This window comes from Pelodiscus sinensis, chromosome 14, assembly GCF_052426305.1.
Source record: "Pelodiscus sinensis isolate ZL-2025 chromosome 14, ASM5242630v1, whole genome shotgun sequence".
NCBI lineage: Eukaryota > Metazoa > Chordata > Testudines > Trionychidae > Pelodiscus > Pelodiscus sinensis.
The window spans coordinates 9,851,413-9,867,765 of record NC_143065.1 but is presented as its reverse complement, the minus strand read 5'-3'; the positions used below and the strand labels follow the sequence as shown (position 1 = coordinate 9,867,765).

Genomic DNA, 16,353 nt, shown 5'->3' with positions numbered 1-16,353 from the left:
ACGTGAGACCATTGGTCCTTGTTCTGCCATCCTTCGCTACTGAATGCCTGAAATGCCATCCGTCACTACTGAATGCTTGCTGGAGCAAACTTGGCCCTGTGCTACTCATGTTCTACTTTCAGTTGGTCCTGTGTTGAAGAAAGGGAACACTCTTGAGTGGTACTGCTCTGTTCTAGTAGACATGGTACATTTTCTTCCTTGTCTTACCTCAGTTGTTTGGATCAAATACAAAGATCCATTAAGTGTTTCAGCCCACAAAGATCATCCTTTCAACACGGTAAGTCTTTGTGTAGCTGTGGAACATAGAACATTAAAAATTCGGGTGACGAGACATGCAGCTTGTACAAGTACTTGAAGTACCTCACTGATCTGTTTTGGTGGCTGGCTGACTGCAGTATAAATCCCCCAAACTGATGAATTAACATAAGCAAACAATTTAAAAAAAAGAACAAGCCTTGACAAGCTGTACTTTGTATGAACAAAACTTTATTTATACTGGACACGCTTTAGTTACATTTCATACCGTGCCAGTAACACTTCAGTAGGATTCAGTTTAGAAACCTCTGTGCAACAGTCCTTGCTTATTTAAGAGCTGGTGAATGCTGTTGTTTATGTTGTGAGTCATGCATTATGTGGGTTAACTGGGTTTTCCTCTATCTGCAATAGAGATAAAAGTTGCTGTAGTTATGAGTTTGCTCTATTTTGAAGGTTCTTCCTTCCCACCATCTTTGCCTTTGGGGAGGAAAATAGTTTGTGATCAAGTAACAAAAAATTGTATAATGCACAGGCAGGCAGAATTAAGGTACGTGGGCTCCTTTATTTGTGGCACTTCCTAAATTTTATGTACTTGATTCTTGTAATCTCAATTTTAAATATATGTGGAATCCTCACTTACAATACCTGATCTAGTTTAGATGCTACTTAGGACACTTTGCAGTTGATTGCCCCTTTCTCCCCTGCAACAGTTGTTTTGCCCTTACACATCACATGCTGAGCCTCAGCCAATCATTAATTTCACTGGTCAAGCTTTCTGACTGGCTAGGCCTGGGGCAGGGAGCCAATCAAAAAGAAGTGGTAAGGTTACCTGGCCACAAGGGACTGTTTTCCAGTACCATTCTGAAAGTCCAAGCAGATGTGGTTTTTATATGTTCATTTGAATGCCGTTTATCAAATAAATGCATTAGTGTCCTTACATTAGTCATTTATAATTAATTCCGTACAAAAATCTGGGTTGTGGTGAAAATAATAGATCAAACTTTGGTTCAGAAACCGATATTCTTTCTCTTCCCCCCCCCCCCCCCCAATACCATTGATTCCTTTGGGAAAAATAGTTTTGACTTAAAATGCAGTTTTGGTGACCAATTCTGTCGTAAGTCTGAGAACTCCCTGTAGTAATTTTGCCTAGAACAGAATGTATGTTACGTAGTGTTTTGAGACTCTTTGGATTTACTGATGTCTGAGAACTAGTTGTTTAAATAAACATCTGATTGTTGTCTATGTAATGAATGTTATCTGCGCAGCAGTAACTTGTTTAAAAATGAACAAGTCAGTTTGGCATTGGGCTGAAGCCTTTGAGGTTGTGGTTCAAAATAAATACCCCTCGTTACCTTTTGCAACTGCTTATGAAGCAAAGCCTGAAAGCATATTCTACAACAAAATACAATGCTTCTGCTGCATTGAAGGCGGCTGTAAGATAGATGTAAGGCGACTGAGTTGCCCGAACTAGAAGAAACCTTGGAGTGCTGTTCCGCAAATCACATGGCATTGAATCAACTCTATATAGTGATCAATCAGCATTCTTCCACAGAGCAGCACATTCAAGAAGTGCTTTGGTTGGTTCAGTGAGTCTTCAAAACAAACCAGTGAAAGAGGAATCTGCAAGATCAGCCTTGTGTTAACTGAGCTGTTGTTCCCCCTTTCTGGTGCCCTTTGGAAAAGAATTTGCGTTTATCATCCAGTATTGTCATCAGAGTTGAATATATGTTTTGTTTTACTGGCATGTTGAAAATGTATTCCTGTGCCTTTTTGTGTAGGGGGTATTAGCAATCAGAACTGGTTATAGTTAGCAACCACTTATCAAGGATTTTGTGTATGTATTTTACAGATAAGTTTAACTGGTTTGATAGATTACTTATTTCACTCAGTGAAATGAGATTATATAAAGGTTAAAAATCTTCACATTTATAAAGGAGAAATTACAGTGCTTTTGTGAGTTTAATTATAACTGTCATCTATTAATATCTGCAAAGACTATGCTGAAAACAACCCACATTGGTTTACAAAGGACATCTTTCATGACTGCTTTTTTAAAATTAAAAAGGTTTTATCTCTTTCCAGTTACTTGAACTAGTCACAACATAGACTTGTTTGAGGTTCATAGTCCTCAAATGTTTAGTTTAAAACAGGGGGCTTCTTACAAACGATACCTTATGACCACATTTTTGCAGTGACTGAATTAAATATTTCTTACACTTATCGTATTTGTTGCCTTAAAATCCATATGCTTTACAAAGCTTTACTTTGAGAAGAACATGTATCAGTCTGTGCTCCTTTCCATCCATATCAATGAATATTCACTGAAACCTTTTTCTGCTTGCACTGCAAAGCCTGTAAAGGGGACTATGAGTTAAGCAGTAAAAAACTCAACTTCAGGACAACAAAAGGTGTAATAGGAGCGACGCTTGTGCAGTCCTGCTCACGTGTTTATTTTTTTCCCTTGTTCTTACAGCTGAAGGCCTCCCCCAGGTGTATTACTTTGGTCCATGTGGAAAGTACAATGCCATGGTACTAGAACTCCTTGGTCCTAGCTTGGAAGATTTGTTTGACCTTTGTGATAGAACTTTCACTTTGAAGACGGTATTAATGATAGCCATCCAGCTGGTGAGTAGTGACCTTGCTGGCAGGGTCTCTGCCACCTTGTTTGAATTATTCCAATGTGTTAATCCAGCAATATCTTAACTATATACGGGTGAAAGTAATAGCTATGGGCATATCTGCTTTCTCTCTCTTGTAAGGATATTACTTGGAATGGGGTACAGAATTTCTAGGCATGGGAGGAGAGGGAACTACTATTCCTTCCAAATTTGAGTGAAGTTCTTATTTAGGAGGGAGGAGATGGTTAGTTCTCTGCTTTCTTCCACTCTGTATTAAGCTGATTAGTCTTCAATTACTTTCTAGATCATTAATAGGTACAGGTACCACTCCTTAAGTATAATTGATCAGAGTCATTGAATGCCTAGTCTTCAGTTGAGCAGATGGTGTCATTGCTATTCTGAGCATCAAGGATAAATCAGACTGGGGAGTTCTGTAAGATTCCAAGATGTACTTTAAGCAAAGAAAGTCAAAATGAAGCTATGCTATTAAACAACATTCTGACGTGCTAGCAATGGAGTAAGTTCACAGTAACACTCAGTTAATGCATGCATTTAACTAACTATAGTGCCTTGAAACATTATAGCATGACATAAAACAGACGTGCAGGGAACCATGAACTGTATTAAAGTAGCATGAGTCCTCACACTAACTGTGCTTGTGTCCCTAGAATTTGTGCTTTGCAGTGAATCTGAAATATAGTACTATTGTAATTCTTACCCTGAACCCTCGGCACACCCCACACATTCTAGGGCCACAAACGCAGTTAGCAAAATTACCCTATCCCAGGAGACCATCTTGGTTACAACAATCTAGCCACCTGGAGAGATGAAGGGCCATTCATGCAGCCCATTCTCTAGCATATGCTGCCCATTGCTGATATATTGTGTCTGAGAAGGTCACTTTTAGGTTAGATCTTTAAGCTAACGATCAGAGGAGTGGGCCGTGAAAAGTCACTTGGACCCAGTGTGCACTGCCATGGCTGAACATATTCGATCCAATCTTGCTTGTGTGGCACAAATAGACTACAGCTATTTGAAAGAGAACCTGGAAACTTGGCCATAGCACCATCTACACTGCAAATGGTGGCACTGTTTTCTTTAGGAGAGTCTAGTCCCATTTCTCCTGAGCTACGGGTTTTCCCCTTCTCCTTCCATTTCACCTGTTACTCTCAGTAGCTAGATCTGCAGAACCCCTTGGCTCCACCCCCACCAACAAGAATTATGTTATGCACCAATATGTAGAGCCTTGTGCAGATCCAAAATTTGGATCTGCAAAAATGAGCTGCAGTGACATTCACAGATGCAGATTCCCGTGAGTAGAAAATGGATATCTGAAGATTTGTGGGGTTCTAGATAGATACAAATTTATATCTGCATTCACATCCATATCTGCAAAAATGAGCTGCAGCCGTCCACATCTGCAGATGTGGGTACCTGCAGATATACATGGATTTGCAAGGCTCTACCAATATGAACATCACCTCCATATTGGTGCACATAAAGAAAATTCATTCTGCTCAGGGGTGAGAAAAATTAGAGGGAATGCTGCTGCAGTGTCTTGTTTTTTCATGCCAAGAGGTCACTTCATACTTCCCATGACACATTTAAAAGTCAGTTCTATGAATAAATATGAAGAGCTAAATACATATAGCTTGGCTAAGAAACAACAAGGGTCTTAGATTTGTAGATATGTGAATTGAGTAAAGGGAGCCACATGGGAGAGGAATCAGATATTCAAGGAATGTAATTAGAGTAATGAGAGAAGTTACAAAGTAAGTGTTAAGCTCTATATTGGGAAAATCTTCCTGGCAATGAGGCCTGTTGCATTGTGGTTAGTATCTCTAGGGAAGAGATGAAACCCTCTTGTTTAGAATATCTAAAATTAGACTCTGTGATAGGAAATAATCCTGCCTTGGCAGGAAGATGAACTAGATGGGTCTTAATGTCTTTGCCATCTCCATTTTACACTCAAATGCAATTAGATGGACTCTTAGGGGATTTTTTTTCTTACTACAATACTCCTAGTATTTCAGATACTTTAAAAGTAGCGTAATAAATGTTTGAGAGCAAGAACAGTTTTCCTTCCCCATTGAGAATTTCATAGGTGTATTGATCCTGCATAGCTCCTTCATCTTTGGTGCTTCATAATGTCCCCTTGACAATATCAGGCTGACATAATGTCTTCCTAGCCGCAGCTGCAACAGAATCCCAAGATAATTTACTTCAGGGAAATGACATTCCTGTAGTGAGGCAAAGTTGTAAAGTGGCTTCTTGTGTATTGCCAGTCTCAACATTTACAAATCATGAGTCAGACCCTAAAAAGAGCAAGGTTATTTAAAACGCTTTTGGTCTGTATTCTGACTTTTGAATTCCCATGCTTACCCCCAAAGTGTGTGAACAGAGCGTTGTCAATTACCATATGAATCCGGAGTAATAGTGTTGCCATTTTTCCTGACCAGATGGACTGGATGCCATTACTGCAAATGGCTTCAGTGCAGGAAGTTGTCAGCCTAAGGTCATGTGACTTAAGTCTTTGTAAACATTCTTGCTAAAGAAGCCAACCAAAATCCAGACCCATTTGTGCTGGTACTGGGCAAACTGGAGGCAGTCCATGCCTCAGAAATTACAATGGAATGCAAATCATCATGATGAGATTGTGATATGGAACCCACCTTAGAGAGGGGGTGCCAAACATCCATCATGAAGGAATAGCTTTTAATACCTGTTGAGCTGATCTGGATTCAAACAGGTGAGCTACAAATCAGCTCTGTACTTGATTAGCAATGGCCTGAGGCATGCCACTCCCCGTAAACACCTTGGAGAATGGGGACTGCTTTCTAGAAAGTCAGTCTTAGTCCAGGCGTGGGCAATTCATTTGTCATGAACTTTAGTTCATAGGTCACGGGTCAGGTCCATCCCCCCTCACTCTCCTCTGGAAGAGGTGGGGCCTCGGGTGGAAGGAGCTGTTCTCTCTAGGTGCGCCGCTGGTGGGGAGAGGAGACTTTGTGCACTCCCTCACCTGCAGGCCAATCCAGGCCTGGGGGCGGAGGACTGCACCAAGTCCCTTACCCCCTGCCCTGCCAAGGGTGTGTGATGCCTACAGGGAACTGCCAGCCTTTTTGAACAGCTGACTGTTCTTTCTAAGTGCTGCGCAGCCCTGGAGGGGGGGAGACTTCACTTGCTCCTCTGCCCGTAGATCCCGATTGGTCTGGGGCAGGAGAACACAGTCATTTCCTGTTCAAAACTGGTGGCTCCCTCTGCACAGCTGGCAAGGGGAGGGAGCTGCCAGCTGCTTTCAACAGCGAATGACTCTGCGCACTCTGTCGCCCCCAGATCCCGATTGGCCTGGGGCGGGCTGGATCAATGGCTTGGTGGGCCAGATCCCGCCTGTGAGCCCCATCTTGCCCACCCCGTCTTGGTCAATCAAGGTGTGATCTTTTGGTGTTTCCACAGGCAGGTTTTTCTGTTTTCTGAACACGAGCAAAGTGTCTCTTTGCTGTCACACTCACTCTACACTTAAGTGCCCCCATCTGGCTCTAAAAGGGACAGCTCCTATTAATCAAAATAAAAATGATAAACATACAATAAAAGACATAACACAAGTTCCAGGTTCCCTTTAAATACAATGCTTTGCAATATAAAATTATTCCAACAGTTACTCCTGAGTGCTAGTACTAACATTTATATGCTTGCTTCTTTTTGCGTCTGTGTAGGTCATCTGCACTGTGAATTCAGAACCTTCATATTGACAATACAGACTTCTTCTGCTTCAGCTATAAATACATGGGTATATAGCCATCAGGTCCATCTCATCCAGTATCCTGGTTGCCCTTACTATCTGTTGTCTAAAACCCTAAGACTTGGAAAATCTGCACTGGTTTGTCACGTAGATAATCCTGTTGCAATAACGGTCTCCTGGGATGATGTAGTAATGGAGAGTGGATGATAGCTGAACATGGAGCCTTCTAGTTTGTAGAACTAAAGAGTTGGAAATAAAAGCAGTGCAGTTTTTTTTAGATCTTACCTGCATAGAATCCTAGGGCTGGAAGAGACCTCAAGAGTCATTGAGTCCAGCCCTCTGCCCAAAGCAGGACCAACCCCAACTAAATCATCCCAGCCAGGGCTTTGTCAAGCCGGGACTTAAAAACCTCTAGGGATGGAGATTCCACCACCTCCCTAGGGAACCTATTCCAGTGCTTTACTACCCTCCTAGTGAATGGTTTTTCCTAATATCCAACCTAGATCTCCCCCACTGCAACTTGAGACCATTGCTCCTTGTTCTGCCATCTGTCACCACTGAGAACAGCCTCTCTTCATTCACTTTGGAACCCCCCCTTCAGGTAATTACAAAGGCTGCTGTCAATTTCCCCCCTCACTCTCCTTTTCTGCAGACTAAACAAGCCCAAATTGCTCACCCTCTCCTCGTAAGTCATGTGCTTCAGCCCCCCTGATCATTTTTGTTACCCTCTGCTGAACCCTCTCCAATGTGTCCACATCCTTTCTGTAGTGGAAGGCCATGGGCTCTGCACATAAATGAGCCAAATCAGTGTTTTACAGTGTTCCTGGAGTGCATTAATTCAGTGACTACATAATCTAAAAAATGTTTGATCTTTCCAAACTCCCACTTTGTCCTTGCCTACACACCATGCTATGAGAGTACATTTTTAAAAAGAAATGAAACAAGGCAGTACTGATTTTTATTTGGGTGTTGGCTTGGTGTCTTTTACTGGGATGGTCAACGAAAAAAAATGACCTACCCTGATAGGAAAGATATAAAATCAAGCAAAGTACTCCTCCTGCCTTTTAAATCTTACTTTGTATGAGGCTTTAGCTAGCCTTCCAACACCTTTTCAAGGGACACTTCTCCAGGCTGAATTTATTCCACACATACCTCTTGATCTTCAAACAACCTTCAAATTGTTTGTGAAACTAAAAATTGAAATGTGTGTGACAAATGGCCTAAGCGTGAGACGTCCCGTGTTCTGCTTCTTGCCATAATTATTTTATAGTGGTGAACTATCAAACCTGATTTACAACATTTTTTTCCATTGGATATTAAATGACTTTGTGCAACTGAAAAAAATGGTGCATGTACAAATAGTTCTTTGCATGGTGTCTGTGAACTGAAGGCAGGGTCTTTTTGGTCCACATGCTTGTCTGTATGCCTTTTAGCCTAGCTGGCTCCAAGAGCATAAAAGGAGTGGCCCAACCACTCTTCCGTTCCGTCGAACGGCTGAAGGTCCGTGAGCTTAGATTGCTCACACATCCTCAATACTTTCCTCATCGGTTTTTCTTGTTTCATTTGCTTTTAGGGCACATTTTTATGTGTAGCTTATTTTTTAGTAACATTTTTCTTCTAAAAGTAAAGAGGAGGAGATGCCTTGCAGCCACAGGCTTTGTATGGAGTTAGGAGGGGGAGGCCTCTCCGGATTCTTGGAGTGGCCCAGCCTTATCAGTTAAGGGTTGACACTTTCATATCCCTAATGTGCACCACCAGTAGAAAGAAACAAACCTAGGTGTGGGTGCTTTTGCTAATGAGCTGGGCAGTATTTGAATCTCTCCAGAACAGCCGCACAAGCCCCCAGCTTACAGGGAACACTGGTGGACACTAAGGATGTTAAGGACTAGTCGAGAAGCAAATGCTTATATCAGTCAGTTGACTAGTCAATTTCCCCTTCTCCCCCACCCCTGCTGCCTCTAAGACAGGCAACAAAGAGGGGGTGAGGAAAGGTGGTACTTCAAAGCGCGGCTCAGCTGTGCGGCGCTGCCCCTTTGAAATGCAAGGTGGCATTTTCATGGACCCCGGGTTCTGGGGAAATGCATCGTGGAGCCTGGGATCAGCTGGGGAGTGCCCAGCTCACCCCGGGCTCTACATGGCATTTCAAATCAGCAGCGCAGCATGGAGCCCGGGGTCAGCAGGGTACTCTGAGTCTCCTGCTGACTCCGGGCTCTATGCTCCACACTTCAAAGTGGGCATGCCTGCATGCAGCCTGCAATCAGTAGGACTTCCCACTGGGCTGCATCCGCACTTCTGCATTCCCAGTGGGGGCTCTTGTACATTTCAAAGGAGGAATGCGGAAGTGCCTATCAACTAGTTGATGGAAATTCCATCCACTATTTGACTAGTAAACTAACCAATAGTTAGCATCCCTAGTGGACACCGTCTGTAAACATTGTAAAGAAAAATGCCTGCACATAGTTTCTCAAGGTCCCTTCCCCTTTATCCAGCTTCTCCATGCTTGGTGGGATTGGGTGGAGCTGGTAGAGTCTGACAGGTCTTGATTTGTGGCATGACTGGAGACATGCCCTTTCCAACCACATCTCCCCTCTCCCATGCCTACTTCCTTCTGTTCCTCCTCCTCCTCCTCACTGGTCACATAGAGATCTTTCTTAGGCTTTTCTTCTACCCCAGCCACCAGCACAGTCTTGCAGCTCCCATTAGCCAAAAACCAGCCAATGGGAGCTGTCTGGATCATTCTTGTGGTGCAGGCAAAATGCAAAGTACCTTCTCTCTTCCCCCCCCCCCCTCAGTGGCACATGGTCCCCACAGCCAGCCACTGAGTGGCCAGTGGGGCAAGGAAGGCAGGGAGCCTGCTTGAGGCTCCTGCTGGCCAAAAGCTGCTTATGATAAGCACCTCCTAACCAGAACCTGCACCTGGCACCCTGCCCCTCCCTTCCCCAACCCTCTGCTCCCCTTCCAACCCTGCCCCAGGTCACAGCCAAAACTCTGTGCACCCCCACTTCTGCATCAGAACTTTTGTCCCAGGTCACACCCCCCTCCCAGACTATGCACCCCCCTCCTACACTCCTTCTCCAGGTCAGGATCCTCTCGTGCACTCATAGCCATACCCCTTCCCAGCCCCCACATCACCTCCTGTACCTTAATCCCCTACCACAAGCTCCCTTCTGCATCCAACTGCAATCCCAAACCCCACATCTCCTCCATTTATATCATGGAAAAGTGGAGCCCTTGACTTTCCAAATTCTTAGTGGCCCATCATCAAAAGTTATTGCATCACCCCGTGGCTAGTGTGTGAAGCCGGGCCGGCATGGTCAGTTGTGGAGTTGCACACCACAGGGAGAAGTGCTAGCTGTGTCCCCCAAGCTGGGCAATTAGAAAAGGCATTTCAGAAATGGGTGGGTGGGGCTTTTAAACTCAGACTGCTGACCTCAGGAGACTGACCATGGCCAGTCAGGGAGGTTGTTTCACTGGGTTGCTCTGCCAGAGCACTGACATTGGCTGGAGAGACCCTCTGAAACTGGTTGACACAAGGCACCTACCTTTATAGCATAGGCCAGGCTGAGCGCAGCCGCACTGCAAAACACTCAGGCGATAGGATTAGCTGCAGAGTACCTGCATCCCCACCTCATCCCTAGCTCAAGCGTCAGCAGTGCTTGGGCTCAAACCTGGGCTCAGTGTGATGATCTAGCTCACTGTGTGCTAAACACCGTTACTCTGGCTTGAGACGTGTGTGGGGTTGGAAGTTGGGTTGAGGAACATCAGCGTTTTATGCTTCAAGCTAACTGCAGTGAAGATCAGGCATAAGGCAAAACAGCTGTTTATAGGCAGCACTTGAAATCGGAGGCCTTGCATGGAATGTGGAAGGGTAAAGGACACAGCGTTTTTCAGCTGTAGTGCTGGCAGTGGGCAGTAATAACACCTGAATTGACTGTCGGAAAGTTTTCATGCTATTTTAAATTGACAGCGAACGTTAGCAACACTGAGGGTATGTCTGCACTTGCATCCTCTTTTTTGAGAGAGGGATGCAAATGAAGCTGGGATTTAAATATCCTGTACTTCATTTGCATATTTGCGTTATGGCGCTATTTCGAAATAACAGATGCTGTTAAGATGTGGTTATTTCGAGAGAAAACCCTTCTCTCGAAATAACCCTTATTCCTCATACAATCCTGGCTTCATTTGCTATTTCGAATGTCTTCATTTGCATCCCTCTGTCGAAAGAGGGTGCAAGTGTAGACATACCCTAAGAAATATAATGATTTAGATAGGCATGGCAAGGCAGTTGTCTTCCTGGAACTGGCCACGTTCCCTAGCCACCCAGAGGTCTGAGGCCATGGCCTGGCTCCCCGGCCACCCGGAAGGGTTGGGGTGGCAGCATGACAGCCTTGGCCTTTTGTCTGGCCAGGAAGGAGCAGGCTTCAGGGCTGTAGTTGGTCGAGGTTTGAGTTCACTAGGGTAGATGGAGGAGGGTCGGGCTTAGGCAGAAGGGGCGGGGCTGGTATTTGCATTCCCTAGCTGGGCCTTCAGCCGTATACATATAAGAAATTCTTTCCCTTGAGTACTTGGTATGTTCTGAGGCAGCATATGGCATGTGGGTGGAGACTGGTGAGAGCTAGAGCAGTAAGGAAAGACGAGACAGACAGTAATTTGGATTTGGAAGTATTTTTAAAAACCCTTGTACAAAAATGTTTGGCTAATTGTTTTATCCTCTATGGAATCTTTCCACGAGTCATGTTCCGTAGCTGTGCATTTAAAAACACCCCTTTGGATATTTTTACATATTTCATTCCTGCATATAAAATAACGGGAGTATAATGTGGTTATAGCAGGGGTCAAAGTCAAGACTTTTGCATACCATTTTTAGCTATGCATCAGACCTAGGACAAGTCATGTAATCTCTGCCTCGGTTTCCCTGTCTCTTTAATTCCATTCCTTATGGTGAATTGTGTTAAATGTTTGCAAAATGCTTTGAGATCAGTGGATATGGGCCCTTGGCAGCAAAATGCGATTAGTGTACTGAACATGAATGTTTGTCTCCTACTTTTGCAGATAACGCGAATGGAATATGTGCATTCCAAAAACCTCATTTATCGAGATGTCAAGCCAGAAAATTTCCTTATTGGCCGGCAAGGCAACAAAAAAGAACACGTAATTCACATCATTGACTTTGGATTGGCCAAGGAGTACATTGATCCTGAAACCAAAAAACACATACCGTACAGGGAACACAAGAGCCTAACTGGAACAGCAAGATACATGTCCATAAATACACATCTTGGCAAAGGTCTGTTTTCCTTCTGCTAACGTACTGTGATTTGTACTCTTTTGAGCAAGAGCATCACATTTGCCTTTAGACCTTCAACTATAGATTGGCCCATGGTATTCCAGTACCAGTCAAGCCATCTCTAAGCAATTAAATATTATGTGCATTTATCATAATGGTGTGTCTCTAAATTGGGCAAGGCAAACTAGGCGAATACACAGAAGGAACAGTTCTGAACTGGCGGAAGTAGAGGTTTGAGTGTTTATTTTAAATAAACATTTAGAGCAGCAGTTCTCTTCTGTTGCATAGACTGTATATTTGTTGTTTTGCCCAGTGCCTTTCAATTCAGTAGTTGCTGATTCCGTCTGTCACTTCATGTACTGTTGGTAGAAGGAACCAACCAAGTTTTCTTCATGTTCCTAAATATTTTACATTTCCTCAATCTCACTTTACAATGTCCCATTCTTCCTGGCCCCTGCTTGAGCCTGCCATGACAAAGGAGGGTTCTCCCTTCAGCTACAGAAACTAGTGAGAATCTTGTTGAAACACTTGCCAGTTCCAAAGTTGGAGCAGCTGGCAGCATGTTTGGATTAGCTTATCTCCATTGCATGTCCCCTCCGTACAGCGGCTCAAGAAGAGCACCTTGCTGTGGTTTCCACTACAGCTAACCAAGCATCATTTGGCTTTCCCTGATTTTAATATCTTTGGAGGATAAAACTTGCTTTGTCCTAAGCGATTAAAATTTTGCTTTTCTAAACTTGAAAGCGATTTTATTTTGTATTCACTTCAGCTCTTGGGATAATGGAATATTGGAGTGGCGCCTCTGTCCCCATTTATAAGGTCAAGGCAAAAATACTCTTTCTGGAACCTTCTTGAGAAGGATTGGCCCAAACAGGCACCACTCCTCACTCTCTTCCTATTTTATATCTTCAGAAAAGGTGGGGGCAGGGAGTGTGACTAGTTCCAGTGGAGGCTGCTCTTCAGAGGAGTTAGAAAGCTGATGGTACGGATTCCTTGATCCCACAATTGGTGATGTGCAGAGACTGTTTCCAAACTCCACTAACCAGTGAATAACCTTGATTCCTATTGTTGATGAACACTACTTTGTAAATAGGCAGGATGTGAAGGGAAATTTGGGGTGATTAACTGTTGCCTTCAAAACTGTTTTTGCAGCAAGTCACTCAAGTCTCCAAAGGGGAATAGTGCTTGGTGGTTGGCTTTAAATTACTTATGACACCATGTACTTTCTGGATGGGAGGAATTTATTTCATTGCTGCTTTTCCAGCTCACTTCCAAGGCCTTGCTTCTGAAAAAGTGTGTTCTAGTTTTGAGAAGGTGGCACTGGATTCGTCATGTCTAATGTGGAGAGCTGTGCCCCTTAGTGTAGAAATATGTTTAAAAACCTGTCCTCTGTGTGTGGTAACTTGAGGGGCCTTTTGTTACAGGAAAACATGGGTGTTGGATGGAAGCCCAGCTAGGGAAAGCTAAACCCAGCCCTGCCCCTTCTGCTCGAGGCCCCACCTCTAGACCCAAGCCCCGCCCACTCCCAGCCTGATCCTGCCTGTCCATGTGGAGAACTGGGGCTCTCATGATGCCCCTGGCCTGGCCCTCCCTTGCACCCAGGGAAAGCCACACCGTCCCACCAGGGGCCCATCCTCTCCAACCCCTGCAGCCAGGCTGCTGAGCTGAGCTGGCAGCCGGGGGAGCCAGGCGGCTGCGCCGCAGTTCCAACTTTCCCCAGGGCAGCCCCTGCTTTAGGCAGTCAGTAATGCAGGCAGTTTTGGGAAGGCTACACCTTCCTTTACCTACATTACTGACTGCCCATGCAGGAGGATGTAACAATTGACTCTTATAATAGGTTGGAGACATTGCAGAAAGCCACAGTATGAGAGGGGGAATTGACCCAATGAAATTTCCTCCTGCATAAAGGTGGGGAGAATGCATGAGCCCTCCCTTGATCTGCCCTCCCTCGATCTGCATTTGCCAACTTCTTCATAGTAATTTAATGCTGAGCACTGTTGTTCTAAGCAAACTGACTGGCATTTTCCCAGTCCTTTCCCAGGGTCAGAGATCCTGTTCTTTCTGATAACTATCCATATTGTAACTTATTTTCCTGGTTGAATTAAGATTTATAGGTTTCCTATGTACAGCTCTATCAGTGACATGGAGTAGTTGCCTTTTCAGCCTCTCCTCTTTGCATGCTATTTTGAGAGCAACATTTGCTATGCACTTCCCAAGGCGAGTCATGCTGTGAAAAGAACTGCTTGCTCCTCCATGCAAATTGCACAGCACAGAGACAGCTCTTGAAACATATTGTGTTTCTCCATGTGGGTTAGACGACTGGATTTGCTCCACTCTCCCGGTTCTGACTGTGTGAGCTGCCTGCAGGTGGAAGTAATGGCAGGCTGGTCTGTAACCTGAGCTAACTTCCATTTTGTAATTCCTGGGCAAGGCAGATTGATCCATGAACTGCATCTTAACAGAATTTAGATTTTTTTTTTTCTAAAACACAATCAAGTGGAAATCAAACTTTTTGAAGCAGGGGTCTCTGAGCTTTAGTTCATTTTAAAAATACATGCATCATGTTTACCCTTATTTGCTGGCCTGAACTTTTACTCTGCTGGACAGCAGCCAGCTCATAAAGAATGCCTTTGAAAACGTGGAGTCAGGCAGCGTGGCTCACATGAAACTGTACAGGGAAAAGGCTCCATTTGTATCCGACCTTACATGGAATGCTTAGGAGAGGTGTTCTGTGTTGCATCAGTTCTCAAACTTTTCCATACATCAGCCCACATCTTAGTGGAGTATCTTGTGAACACCTCCCCTCCCATCTATGACCACACGGACAATCTTCTCACCCATTCACAATTGGGTACTAGCTTTGTGGCCACCACAGCAAATATTTGCAAGGAGAAGTAACAGGGAAGTATTTGTTTAAGCGCTGCCATGTAATGAGCTATAAAAAGAGCTGGAAAAGAGCCAGCAATTTGTACCTATCCTATCCAGTCTGTACAGATGGTCATCAAACGCTTCAGAGCACAATCACTCTTGAGACCACAGCTTGGGAATTGCTTTATTCTTGTACTATCACTACTTTAATCCTCCATTTTCATCTGATTGGCACAAGAATTGTAATCATCACTCTGGTACAAGATATTTGGCCTTTGTATAGACCAACATATTTTTCAATTTGGCATTTATTTGCCTTGGCCAATTTTAGGTGGTATTAGACAAGAGGATAATCTGAGCTGTAATAATTTTGTGTATATGGAAAGACGTGTAGAGAATATTTCATGTAGAAAGAAACCTAGTTGCTGAACCTGTTAGTGTTACTTCTGTGGCTGCAGAAATAACATGGCCTCTCTCTTACCTTTCAGAGCAAAGTCGGCGAGATGACTTGGAAGCCCTTGGTCATATGTTCATGTATTTCCTTCGAGGCAGTCTGCCCTGGCAAGGGCTCAAGGTACGTGTTAAAATGTATCACTTAGCCAATTTTAGATGGTAAAACCTTCTTACTTGGCCTTCTCTACATGAAGGTGAATGTTTTAGGGAAATTTGAGCAAAATCTTTTCCTTCTCTTTGAGATTCAGGAAGTGAGTGGGAGCACTCTTCCGGCTGTGTGTGTTTAAAACCAATCACACATAGTCATAGTAAAAACAACCAAAGATGGAAGCTTTGTGAAGATACAATTTTCGCGATGAACTAATCTCTCTGCTGTGCATGTGTGGAAAACCGTTGGGATATGATTGACAGCTATGAATGTTTTGAAAGCTGCATATAGAACATGAGCACTTAAAAATTAACAATAAAATTAAAAAACAACAAATAGACTTAGTAGCACCTTAAAGAAAACAAAACATGTAGATGGTGTCATGAGCTTTTGTGAGCACAACCCGTCTGAAGTAGGTTGCGCCCATGAAAGCTCATGACACCATCTACATGTTTTGTCAATCTTTAAGGTTCTACTAGACTATTTAAGTTTTTCCTGTTACAGACTAACTCGGCTACCCCTTGAAGGTTTTAAAAATTAAGCTTACACATACAGTAAAACTCCAGTTGTCCGGCATCCAGTGGTCTGGCACTATCTGGAACCCAGAAGTGCTCCAGACAGCTGGACAATTGGAGCTGCTCTGACCCGGGCTTCCCAGAGTCAGCCGCTGGTCAGTTTCAGCAGCAGCTGACTTGGGGAAGCCTGGGGCAGAGCAGCTGGGGTGCTGCTGGGTTGGTCCCATAGCGCCGCCCCCCCCCACCCCCACCCCCACCCCAGACCCTTTATAGTCCCCCCCCCCCCTTCTGATAGTCCGGCATATTTGATAATCCAGCACCCCCTGGGTCCTAAAGGTGCCGGATTATTGTAAATTTACTGTATATGGTTACTGGCCATACCTTGCCCAATATTCTCAGACAAGTTCCCATAGACTTCATTTGAAGTTCCTAGCTAGGGATGTTAAAATTGTATCTATCCATATATCTAA

General features: G+C 44.0%; 1 protein-coding gene across 9 annotated transcripts in view; it reads left to right on the top strand.

Annotated features, from left to right (window-relative positions):
- The window catches only part of CSNK1G1 (casein kinase 1 gamma 1), a 160,587-nt gene that overhangs the window by 104,306 nt on the left and 39,928 nt on the right, over positions 1–16,353 (top strand). For all 9 annotated transcript variants that reach the window (XM_089781950.1, XM_075897483.2, XM_075897479.2 and 6 more), the window contains 3 exons: positions 2,729–2,880; positions 11,665–11,899; positions 15,256–15,341. In XM_089781950.1, coding sequence (XP_089638076.1) covers positions 2,729–2,880; positions 11,665–11,899; positions 15,256–15,341 — 473 coding nt within the window. The remainder of the gene's footprint in view (positions 1–2,728; positions 2,881–11,664; positions 11,900–15,255; positions 15,342–16,353) is intronic.